Source organism: Tarenaya hassleriana, unplaced genomic scaffold (genome assembly GCF_000463585.1).
Source record: "Tarenaya hassleriana unplaced genomic scaffold, ASM46358v1 Cleome141, whole genome shotgun sequence".
NCBI lineage: Eukaryota > Viridiplantae > Streptophyta > Magnoliopsida > Brassicales > Cleomaceae > Tarenaya > Tarenaya hassleriana.
Genome location: NW_010964708.1, coordinates 231,094 through 244,379, shown reverse-complemented (window position 1 = coordinate 244,379; position 13,286 = coordinate 231,094). Strand labels below are relative to the sequence as shown.

Below are 13,286 nucleotides of genomic sequence, written 5' to 3'. Positions count from 1 at the left end.
ACGTCCGGTCCAGGTTCGCGGTCCGATTTCTTCCGTTCTGCCCAGGGACTGTCCGTTACCCTTGGACCGTCCGGTCTGGCTTACCCAGAACGGACGGTCTAGGGTTCGTCTCCGTGATCAGATCACGTTTTTCGCGTTCTCGGCCCCGTTCAGACCCGAAACTGATCCGAATTCTTCTGTGAACCCAAAATTCGAACTTCTGCACTCTATGCAACATGAACCATGCAATCTACACTAGATTCAATCATCAAACATGCATAGATATCAAAGCAAACATGGATTCAAACAATTCAAATCCTAAAACATGCGTGATCGGGTTCTACGAAATCAAAACAGAGCAACCAGGCTCTGATACCACTGTTGGGTTTCCTGGGATCTCATGAGCGAATCCTATTCCTAAGAGATCGATTCTAGGGTTTGCGCAGCGGATGTAAAACAAAAATTTAATAAACCCTAGAACCATGCTGCTATTGAAATCGTAGAAACTTTAGAACGCTTACCTCAATCGATCCGGGACCTGTATCAACTGAAGAATTCGTTCGATCACGAAAGGCAGGAAGATTACCTCGCCCTCTACACGTATCCACACCTCGGGATGGATTCCAACGGTTGGAACTTGTCTGCTAGGACTCGAATCTCTATTCGGTTTGTGCACTTTGATAAAACGAGACTTTGAATTTCTTAAACTCTTTGGTTCTCACCAAAAGCTCTTAGAATTCTCTGAAAGTCGGCTCTCAAAAGTCTCTACTTTATTAGGGTTCTTTATCTCCTTCTTATAAGTGATTTAACCCTAATTCGGTTTAATTTCGGAAAAACTGAAGCCCGGAACGGTCGGTCCAGAGATACACGCGGACCGTCCGTTCCAGCACGTGGAACGGACGTTCCGCTCACGTGGACCGTCCGGTCTGGTTCGGGCGGACCGTCCGTTCTGGACTTTCTGGTCCGTCCGTTCCAGCCCCTTCCGTCTCGGTTTTTCGTCGTTTTCTCTCGTGCATTTGTCCTTCCCTGCGTGTGTGACCCTGTAGGCTCATTCGACATAGCAGTATAACCTGAAATCCCTATTTCGGGTATACAAGTCATAGGCGGTCTCTAGCAAGACACTATGACTACCTATCTCGAATAGAGTTTGTTCGTGATCATACGAACGCCAGTGATGATTCCGGCTGATGATCCTTTTGTATCGCGATATCATATGTCGAACATAAGGCATGGACCAGCCACCTTATCTGATTCGACTGCTTTCTCGTTAACTGAGTTTTGACTGTCTGAAATAGACGACGTTCGTCTATAGTGCGGCCACACATTTCTACAGTCTCGCTCACACGAGGGGCCCAGCGATATCTCTCTCTTTTATGAGAGGTACAAATCCCGTCTTGACTATCTACAATCCAGTACATGATTCGTTTCGTACCTGATATACGCCTTTATAGTCCTCCTGTTACGCAGGACGTTTGACGTAATCAAAGCACGCAACTCCTCATGTTGGATTCCGTAGATATCTCAGGTCTTAGGATCCAATCATGGAACCGTCATATGAGATTCTAGTCATGACTCTAGTCCATGTGACAATCTCATGCGGGTCATTCCAGTATTCCGTTCTCCAACGAATACCTATGATCGTGATCGTATCCAATACCTATGATCATCTATGTGATCATCAATCACACATCATACTAGTCTTATTATGTCGTTATTCCCATAACGACATAAGACTAGGGAGTTTAGTATCATTCATAATGATACATGGATTTCATAACAGATCCAGTATGCAAGAACATGTAATGAATAAAATACTCTCATAAAACACATAGAAAGTATCAATACATCGAATGTATCTCAATAAAGCTCATAATCAGTACATCATAGAGCACTAAACCAACATTTTGGAGATCGAAAAACCCTAAGTTAGATTCCTGAAACCCTTGCGCAAAGAAGGACGTGTTCTTCAATCCGCAGTTCCAACCGTTGGAATCCTTTCCGCCGTGTGGATACGTGTAGAGGAGAGGTAACCTTCCTGCCTTTGTGATCGGACGAATACATCGATTGATACAGGCCCCAGATCGTTTGAGGTAAGCGATCTAACGTTTCTACAAAATCATGCATGCTAGGTTTTAGAGTTTCATAAAATTTTGTTTTACATCCGCTGCGCAAACCCTAGAACCGATCTCTTAGGAATTTGATTCGCTGTAGAGATCCCAGGAACACCAACATTGACATGTTCACGGGGGTTATTCTCAGACCTAGAAGAGACCCCGATGGTCTTTGAGAAGATGATGCTAGTTGAGCAATCTGATTGTCTATGAGCTTGAAGTGAGCCTTGGCGAATGACTTGTCTTGGATGCTCCCACCGCAAGAAGCTCGGATCAAAGTCTTGGTATCCATTCTGCGTCCTCGGAAGAATGTGTTGATCAGGTAGTTCTTGTCAAGCCTATGATGAGGGCAAGACTTCTGATATCCTTTGTACCTCTTCCAAGCGTCATAAAGACTTTCCCCATGATCTTGCTTGAATGAATGAATATCAGAAAGAGCTGCTTGAGCGCGAAGAGGTGGAAAAAATTTCGACATAAACTGCACTTCCAGCCGTTCCCAGGTGTGGATGGAATCGGGTGTCAGATCATAACACCACTCTAGAGCAGCATCCAAGAGGATCCAGGGGAAAGCAATCAAGCGGAGTGTATTCTCTGTCATCTTGTTATCTCTTTTGATAGAACGACACATCATCTTAAAGCGAGTTAGATGTGCGTTCGGGTCTTCATTCGGCCTACCCCGAAAAGCATTATTGCCCAACATCTGAATAGTGGACGAGTTCAGCTCGAAACTAGACATGTCGATGGTCGGTAGTCGAATACCAGCCAAAAGTCCAGTGTGCTTAGGCGTGTTGTACTGGGCAAAGTTGAGACAGCATTGCCCTTAGCACCATCGAGAAGAGTAAAATCTCGGTCATTCTCCATTTGTCTTCGTTGACGTCGGATGTATCTAATGGTCCTCTCAAGTTCACGATCTAGAGGTACTAGGTCTGATGTCCCAGCACTCCTGGTCATGCACTAGAGAACTCTGCACACAGATGAAAAACAACAAATAAACGAAGAAAACGTGAAAAATCGCTTAAGAAAAAGAAAAACAAACAAGACCCAGACTAGATAGGATCTAATCCTGTTGCCTAAATTGTCCCCAACAATGGCGCCAAAAAATTAATATCGCAAATCTAGGTGTAAAAATATGAATCAAGTGATAATTAATCTAGACTCAACAAATACCGCAAGTGTGCGGTTCGACTGTAGTAGTTAGGGTCGAACACAAGGACAAATAAATAATAGAATCAAATCCAAATCCAAGTCTAAGTCCAGAGAAAATAATATGAGTGTGAGAGTGCAGCAAAGCAAACAATAAAAACGGTTGTAAGCTATGAATGATGAACACTGCAGGCTTTGGGATTGCTTTATATGCAAAGATCTTTCAAAAGATGCAAACTTAGTGGTTTATCCATCCAATTCTGAGAATTCAAGCTCTAAAGTAGAGATTAACTCTCTCAAGTCTAATCTCACTATCCAGATTTTATCCTACTAAACTCTCGATTTAGTTGTCTAAAACCCTGGATGCATGAACGAACGTTATCATGATCCCTGGGCAAATATTCATCTCTCGATGTAATACATGTTCTATTTATTGAATTATTTCCAGGTTAGAATCTCATATGTCTATGTGAATTAAAACCCTAAGTTCATTCAACCAAGTGGCAACGAGATCAAAAGCACTAAAATCAATTCAATAAACTGGATGGAATAAATAAATTCACAAAGTCTAGAATTAAAAACCAAATATCCCTACATAGCAAATCCCTAACCTACAGTTATGGAACTACTCGCTAAACATCGAACGACAGGGTTCATATCAATACAACAAAACATCATAAAATAGAATAAGGAAGAAACTCTTAGTCGATTTCTCGGCTTCGTGATCTCCGTCTTCTACTCTGATCTCTTGCTTCCTGATAATCTCCCTTTTTTTTGTGTGCTCTAGGCCTATTTTCTGCAAAAGTCTGAATAAATTCGACCATTGCAGACACGATCGTGTCACATCGCAGTTTTGATGGGCTTCACGAATTTGCTCATAACTTCCTGCTCCTTCATCAGATTTGGGTGATCTTACGTCTATGTGTATTATCGAAGAGAGCTTTCTAATGATGTAGAGAATGCATGATTTGGACTTGTAGAGTGAAAGTTATTGGACTTGCAAGATTTGACTTTTCTGAACTTCACGTTTTCTCCGAAACAATTCCAAATATTCCCAGTTCGTCCGTGATGTTCCGTAATCTATGTTTTCTACTTCTTTTGCTCTCTTTATGTGTGGATTTCTGTTTAAACACCAAAGAACACAACCAACCAATATCGAAACCAAAATTTCCCTAAAATGTCTACAAATATGTAAAACCGAGTGAAATACTCTAGACATCTTATATCAAAACTTCACACAAAATACGTGTTACCATGGTTGTCATATGGTCCACCATAACGCACGACACCACTACCATGTCACCGTCATTCTTCACTATTGCTCCTCGAAGTTTCTATCAGAAAGTGATCTTTCTTTGCACTCTCTCCTATAATCAAACGAGAAACAAACTCTCTTTTCTTTCAAACCCTAAAACAAAAACCCAAAATCGAATCGTTTTTTCGATCCATACTCCCACAAATCCCAAAAAGACCATTAAACGCTATGATACCATGATAACTTTTATAAATCAAAACACACTCCACTTTATTTTCATAAAACACAGCACATATATATATCAACACAATCATACACACACATCTTCTCGTATGAGTAGGATTACATAAACCCAACTTCTGCAATAAATTTATGCATAAACATCTACATGCTCTTATAGAGCCAAACAAATAACCGACAAAAAACTGCAACATTAAATGCACAATAAAAAATAAACCTACACAAAACCCACAGCAAAACCGCCTTCAGACTTTGAACCAAAAAATAAGCCAACAGGGTTCTTCTCATATATTGCCTCGACTTCCAATTTCTCAACTACAAGATCTTTGAACAAACATTGGTCTCATCTTTGTTCCTTGTTTCATGTGTAGTTGATTGATTGAGTTGAAAGAGGCGGAGGAAAAATCCCTAAAGGAATCAGAACGGTTGGAGAAAGAAATAGCCGATGTCCAAGAGTTGAAGGTAAATAAGAAGAAACCTTGATCTTCATGCCTTATTCATTACTCTAATATATGATCCTAACTCATGTTATGGCCCTTAAACAAAAAAGGCTCAGCACCATGATGGCCAAGGCATGAGAAGCACCCCGAGCTGAAAAAGATGAAAAAGAAGTTTGATGATGAAATCCGGAACAGACTACTGAGGATACTAAATCATATTTCCATTCCTCCATGTCTTAACATCCAACAACTCTGGCATCAAGAGTTATTTTCCTTTTGTCCTGACAATTAGAATCATCATCATCATTAAACTGAGCAAACGTCTGTTTTCATGTGGGCGTTGGACTGTCTTTGCCCAATTGATTCAGTCGTCAATTTCTCACAAAACAGTGAGAAAGTTTAGATTCACTGGGAATTAGATTTGGATAATTTTGGAGACATGCATTTCCTTTTAGTTTCGAATGAAACCACAGCAAACAATTTCACTAACAGAAAAAAAAGGGGGGATACAGAGAAAGTACAGTACCTGAACTACGGGGACTGAGATATGTACCGTCAACAGATGAAAAGAAACCACTTTCAAAATTTCAAAGGAGTACTAACAATGCCAAAAAAAAAAAAGACAACCTGAGAAGCTGCCCCAAAAACATCCCCAGCAGAAAAAAAAAAAAAGACAAGAAAGAAACCATTTCCGCAGCTAAATCAGCAAAGCTTCTTCTGATCTGAGGGGATGAGGTCATCGTTCTTGTCCATGGCTTTCTTGGCGAGTTCATAACCAGCAAAGTTCATGGCGCCGAGTGGAGCCACCCAGAAGAACCTAGGGATTGCTCCTTTGAACAAACCGAGCGGTCCCTCGTGACGAAGGATGGAGATTGCGACCACTGACATTGAAACGGGCCGTCCAGGTGCAGCCGTCATCATTCTCGTTTTCATCACGTCGAAAGGCGTTGTCACTACAGCTGCTACACCTCCCGACAATGCCCCGACCGCTATCGTTTCCCATGGCTCAAGTTCTCTTCCCAATAGCTTCGCCGCCATCTTAAGAGTATATCACCGGAAAAATGTGCATGTTTCAGACATCGAAACTTGATTTCCAGATCAGACGTATTCTTCTGATAGATTAAGGAATTTTTATGTTTTGGGTTTTTCTTAGTTAATTGAGTTTGAGAGTTCTAGGAATAATGGACATGCCCGAGAGTTCTAACCCTAGGTCATGTACTTTCCCCCTGTAAAAGGAAGTTTTTGGTGGAATAAAGACATCATCAGATAAAAAAGGAGGTAGAACCAATCTCAGATCCAATAGGTTCCTGGCATGGGTGGCCATACCGGGTTTCGGTTTGGGATCAATTCGGTTATTTCAGTTTTAGAAAAACTATAACCATCCTTTTTTATATTGAATTTGATTCTTTAGATTCTGGTATGGTTTTTACTGATAAAAATACTTATCTTTTTTTTATTTGATTCGGTTTTAGAGAAATCATAACCTTTATATCAGATACGACCAAACTGGTCACCCCTACTCCTAGTTTCTACAACCTCTCATGTTTTCTTTTAAGATTTATTTATTTATTTATTACCTTCTTGGACTCAGCATAGAGTCCCATACCAACAACGTAGAGTGGAACTTCACGGCAAAGAGTGGCGCCAGTCCCACGGAAAAACCCCTTCGGACCATCTTGCCTCCATGTGCCTACAATAGCTTCCCCGACATTATCGAAGATACCAGCCTGCAACCGTTGCTTAAGTACCTCGCACGGGATTCGCACTGCCGTCCCCAGAAATGTGCTGCAGAATGATGCCACAGATTGAACCTGCACACATATGTTCAATAGCAACTAGTATGACATATTGACATAACAGAAAAAAATGCAAACAGACAGTGTTCATACACAGAAAGAAATGAGCTCGAATGCATTTTTGAATGCTGCGGTATCATATGAAGCAATTGGCATGGAAAAATTGCGATTTTTTTATGTAGGTTTGCATAATTTTGGTTACTAGAATGTAAAAATCATAACTTGTTTGTTACTGTGGGGTGGTAATCTGTATAATAATGCCAGACATTTCTGGAAGATTAGAATCAAAATTGAGACAGTGTTCATCACCTGGATTTCTGGAAGAGTAGGAGCAAAATTTATCAACACCAGTTTAGTAGCTTCAAATATTCCAGTCCGAAGGCCATGGCTGAAATGATGAGAAAAAATTAGTGAAAAAGGCGAATGAAGTTTCAAGACGTAAAAGAAGTATGCAACTTGATTTGAAATAGAACAAAAGACCTCGAAAATTGTCCAAGAATTGCGGGAATTGAACCACGGTATACTCCCTGAACCCCAATTTGCGGAAGCTGAGAGATCACTTCCGTAAATGATAAGGTCGAAGCTTGTACACGTGTCTGACAACCAAAGAACCGGTGAAATCCGTCAATATAACAATATATGTCAAGGTCCACAACAAAACCTCACTAGAGGAATTATATGAGTCCCTCTCGGTCGAAGACCCGAGGAAATTTCAGGTCGGGTGAAGGTCTAAATCCGACCTTAAAAAAATCGCTACAGTTCCATATTATAGACACACAATCGGGTCATCTAACCATTAGATTCTGAGTTTCATACGAGCCACTAGGGTTTGAGTTTTGAGGATTAGAGGTTTTCATGCTTGTTTTGAGTGTAGGTTGTCTAAGGGGGAGTGGAAGGAGGAGCACCATTAATCCAATCCTCAATCGAAGATCTTGATATTTACAACAATATATACCTATCTCTACTACTCTTCATATCTATTTCCAGGTTTCTCTATCTATGTCTACATCAGGGTTCCACTAGACATCAATGTGGAAACAAAAGAAAAAACAATGCACATTTGGGTCGGGATTTCAATATCCCGATGGGTTCGGGTCTTGGTTAAATGTATTACCCGAATCATTCGAGAGACAAAAAGAAAACCTAATAACAAGTTAAAATCCTGATAGAGGTCATCTTACTCGTTAGTAACTCTCAGGTAAACTTTCCAACCAGGGCACATAAAGATGTTCTAACAGATCAATTAGGGAGCGATTGGTTGTGGCAACGCTACCAGCAAACGAAGCGGTTGCGATTTTCGACGGTTGCAAGCGATTGAAAAACTGACTGGTTGAACCGCAACCACCCGCAAATACAGCCAAATTTGTGTTTTCTTAGAGCAACTTCTAATTTGCGTTTTGGTAGCGGTTTCCGACATTTTGACAAAAAAAACCAAAATATTCTTATTAAAAATTATATAAAATAGTAATATATACATTGGTGATGATTTTATTTAGTGTTATGATTTGATATTATTTTTTAGTATTATATTTTAATAAAAAAATATAATAGTATACTTTTTAGATTTAATAATAATATTTTAATAATTTTTATAATAGAATTATTTTTTTATTTAAAATAAATTAAATTGATAATATTTATATTTTAAATTTATTATTTAATTATTATAAATTTAGTAAATAATTTTTGTCAAATGATACTAAAAATTTAATTAAAACTATTATAAAAAATTATTTTAAATTAACCGCAACCGCAACGAACAATTCACTTCTAACCGCACCCACCCGCAATCACTGCCAACAGCAATTTATCAACAAGCCAGTACTAATCGTTCATAATCGCTATCAAACGCTCTGAAAACGCCGCCACCCGCAACCGCTACGGTACAACCAGTCGAACCCTTATAAGATTTACATCAACTGCAGAAGAAAAACTTGCCTTGATTGTGTCGATTGGATGCATTAAGGAAGTGGACAGAGCAGAGGCCAGCCCTCCTGCCAATGCGGATTTTAGCAGGAATCTCCACAGGAGGTGCGACGGCAACAACAGTTGCAGCTTCAAACCAGATGTTCCTGTACGTGTTAGAAAAAGGTGCCAACCATCATTGAAGTATTTAAAAGATAAACATGAAAAGAAGGAGCATAGATGAGAGAGAAGTGATAGTGTTTCATTATTATCCGAGCTTCTACAGTGTCTAGAAGAAGAAGATTCTTACCTAGGATCATCTAGTAGCCGTTCATACGGGAGCAAAACCATGAAATTACGGAAATGTCCATATGAGATAGACCCTTCTGTATCAGCATTGAGAAATCTCATCATAGCTATAGCGTTTTCCTCATTAGCAGGAAGTCCCGCATTATCAAGAGATGCCAATATCTCACTCTTCTGAAGAGTCCCAGACTTGCTCAAACAGAGAGATGTGTAGGCACGGAGGATGGTCGGCTCCTTTTGTTCCATCAATGATAAAAATTGCTTCCAACCGAATGATTTTGAGAATAGATGACTCCGAGCTCGACTCATAAATTCCTTGGCATATCTTCTAGGTAATTTTCTTCTTCTCATAGCAATTTCCAGATCTTCCAGAGTCACCTGACCATCTCCATCTCTATCTAATTCTTCAAAGAATCTCCTGCCTGGAAGAAGCCTCAGAGACTTAAACATAGAAAATCTTAAAGAAAACTATAGTATCAGCTACAAAAACAATTGTTCATTCAGATTTCATAAGCAACAGAAAAAAAAAAAGGTTCCTTTTCTCGTTTTATGCATCAAATCCTCATTTCCTATGGCTCTTAGAGGACACATCATGCAGTATATAGGTTATAACAACCGAGAAAAGATATATTATGCCTGCAGGCAAATGGATCGCAAGCAAGCCTGCTCTAAATGATTCCGAAAAGAAAAAACTCAAAGGTCAACTTCAAGATTATTCAGTACGAATAATAGACAAACAATGATGAAAGATTATCACTTTTCCTATTGTATCAATATCTAAGAAGAGACACAGATCTTAAGGAACTATTTGAGGAATCATACCTTCAGCTTCAGTGTATCTGAAGAAATCTTGTACAGAAATCAGTTTCTTCTTGTCAGGATGATCTGCTGAAGGCCGTCCCAATTGTGGCAAAAGCTCGATTAGTTCAGTCAATGAAACAGTGGACAAAGTGGATTTCAAGCGCTCCACATTTGACAAAGGTATACTCAGTATTCCACTTGCCAACTTCTGGGGAGAATTATCTGCATTTTCCTCCTTACCACCAGTACTGACATTACCGTCATCACCCTCTTCATTGACAGGGGATGTCAGTCCAACTATACTGGATGCCACATCTCCAACTCTCGCAAACATCAAGTTTCCAATGAATCCATTTAAAGCAAGTTTTCTAGCTTCCCAAATGTTAAACGTTTGTGGATGATCAACTTGAGAGAAGGCTGGACCTTTATCAGGACAACAAGAATCAGTCTGGACACTGTCCTGCATGAACGGGTCCAGCTTCTGAAGATTCTGAGTCAACATGTCAAAAGCAAAAGCTAGTAGGCATTCAAGAGAAAGGTGTTTCCCTTCTTGTCGTCCTCCCTCACTCTTACTCGACATAGTGGATTGACCACTTGTTTCCTTCCTGATTTCAAATGAAAGCTTAGGCTTAAACCCATTTTTACGCCAATGCAAAAGATTGTTCCTGTCATCCTCCACTTTCTGAATCCTTTTCTTACTGGTTTTAAACGGGATGGGAAAAGCCTGGACAAAACCACTTACCAACAAAGACCATGTCATTGCAAACTTGAAACAATTAGTACAAGAACCACCATCATCTTTCTCCAAACGCTTCTCTTTCATCCCCTTCTTCACCACATCATTCTTACCGTTCCCGTTCACCATATTCGGAGAAAACATCCCCAAAAACATCTTCACAGGAATCTTAATGGATAAACCCTTCTTTCTCTCTTCACTTACCAAACACTGAATATTATCATCTCCAGAGCCAACGCTACCACAGTTTCGCTTCTTCATATTATTACTCCGTACCTTTCTATTTCTACAACCGTTAGGCGATTCCATAACCAATCCAACACCATTTTCTTCGTTTTTGCTCATTACCCAAGAGCTTTCAATATCTTTCGCAGCCTTTTTTATCCCTAATTCGATCGGCAAAAGAGCATCCTTCACGACTTGTATTGAATTAAAGATAGTTTCAATAGGATCATTCCCAGACACCATTTCTCTCACTCTATTACAGTACCATCCAATGAACAACAACTCGAGCGTCTCAATGCAAAACAAGATCAACCCAAATCCAAGAACTTTACCCTAAATTAGACCTGAACGAAATGGGTAAACACAGTTCGACACAAACCCACAAAGCTGAAATCCACAGAAACTTGAATCTCCGGCGGGAAAATGATGCCCTAAAACTGCTCGGAGAGGTTATTGAACCCACGATTCACCGTGAAAAAAACACGAAGAAATCAGAGGAATAGATCGAATCTACGTTGTAATCGCCGGAAAGTGTACGGCAACAAAGCCGATTAAGATTTCGCCGTCCGGGTCATGGTTCATCGATCGCGAAGATGAAGAGGAGGGAAGAGACACGACTGCGCAACAAAATTCAAAATGAAGACGAGGGGAAATGCAGCGAATCGAGAACGGCGAAGCTAGAGTGAGAAGCTTTAGGAAAAAAGCTTTGGAGATTGGGACACAGAGAGATGTGGTGGTGGCAGAAGAAGAAATGGATGAAGAGCGTGCATTGGGTTAGCTTCTATTTTTTTCCCTATTTGCCAAAAAAAATTTATTAAATTAAAAAAAAAAAGGAAGAAGATAAGACATGAATTATAATCTAAATAAATACTATTAATTAAAGCATTATCCTCCGTACTCTCTTGCTTTTTAATTGTACATTTGTATTATTAATTTGATAAATTAATATATTATACATTTTAATGGTTATATAAAATCCAATAAATTGTACTTAAATTCAATTCTATTTAAACAGTTTATATATATAATTTTAAATTAAATTAATTAAAATAAAATAACTTTAATTAAAACCGTTAAAAATAGAATATATTAGTTTTTGGAATAAAAAAATATTTGTTAATAAAAGTTTAATTCTAATAAAGTTTACCAAAAGAATAAAATATATGTGAACTGGAAACAGATCCAAAAATAAACCAATGAAAAATATAGCTTTCAAAATTTAAGTTTACCAAAAAAAACTTTCAAAATTTAAATGTGAACCCTGAAGATAAGATGAGAAATGAGTCAAAGGGATAAAGAAAAATTGTTGTTATACAAACATTACGAAATGATCTTTCGTATAAAAAAAACTATTTTATAGGCTTTGTGAAAACGATAAACATTTTTAAAAATAGAATTTATAATTTTTATATTAAATGAGCGATGAAATTAGCTTCTAAATGCCATTCGAACCTTTTTTTGTCTAAAATATGTCAATATCTATAGTTAATTAATAATTTTAAGTTATGATATTTGTTCTATAATAACTATATATATATATGATTATTTTGAAAATACAAATGCCCTAATTTTGTTACATTTCGATTTTTTGTAAATAAAAGAAGTTAAAAATAAAGAAGTAATTATCAATATATTACCGTCATTATTGATTATTCAAATACAAACCTGTGATAAATATTAATTTCTGGAATTTTTTTAGTGTTTAATGCTAGAAGAATATCGTTTTTGTCGTATTTTTGTTGGGATATTTTTTATAACAATTCTAAAAGTAGAGAAGGGAATTTAATATTTAGGATTTGAGCATTGTGGAAGGATAGACACTGACGTAAGAGGTTGCTGAACATCATGCCACTTGGAGTTCCAAGAATTTCACCTCCACAATATATAATTAATGGCAAAATATGAAAATATTGACAGATTATTGTTAGGAATGGCAGTTATTCACGACGGCAAAATTCCGATAATTCGAGCAAAATTCCGACAATTCGAGCGATTCTAGATAAGTATTTAAAATTAAAAGATTATTTTGTTGAGATCTGTGAAACACAGTTTTCTTAAATTCGATTTCCGTGTTACCTCTAAAGTTTTGAGGTTATTGGAGCACGATGAACTCTTAGATACAACGACTGCGTATTTGGAAAAAGCTTCCCAAATACCAAGTGAACTAAAAGAGAGATATGAACAAATATGTGAATGCTTTTTTTTTCTCTAGAATGCTTATTTTTATTTTCTGTGTTAAATGAACTAACCCAAGACCCCTATTTATAGTAGAGGGGAGAATCTCAAAATAAAATCAATTTGATTTTCAAAATTCAAATTTGATTTTATTTTGATATTATTTCAATCTTA

General features: G+C 38.2%; 1 protein-coding gene across 1 annotated transcript; it reads right to left on the bottom strand.

Annotated features, from left to right (window-relative positions):
• Nucleotides 1–5,612: 5,612 nt before the first annotated feature.
• Nucleotides 5,613–11,705, bottom strand: LOC104808407 (mitochondrial substrate carrier family protein C). Its single transcript, XM_010534084.2, is given in 8 exon segments — nucleotides 5,613–6,206; nucleotides 6,746–6,979; nucleotides 7,274–7,352; nucleotides 7,445–7,560; nucleotides 8,903–8,978; nucleotides 8,980–9,036; nucleotides 9,180–9,597; nucleotides 9,998–11,705. Coding segments are annotated over 8 exon segments (2,499 nt in total). The 5' UTR covers nucleotides 11,181–11,705; the 3' UTR covers nucleotides 5,613–5,870.
• Nucleotides 11,706–13,286: the final 1,581 nt, after the last annotated feature.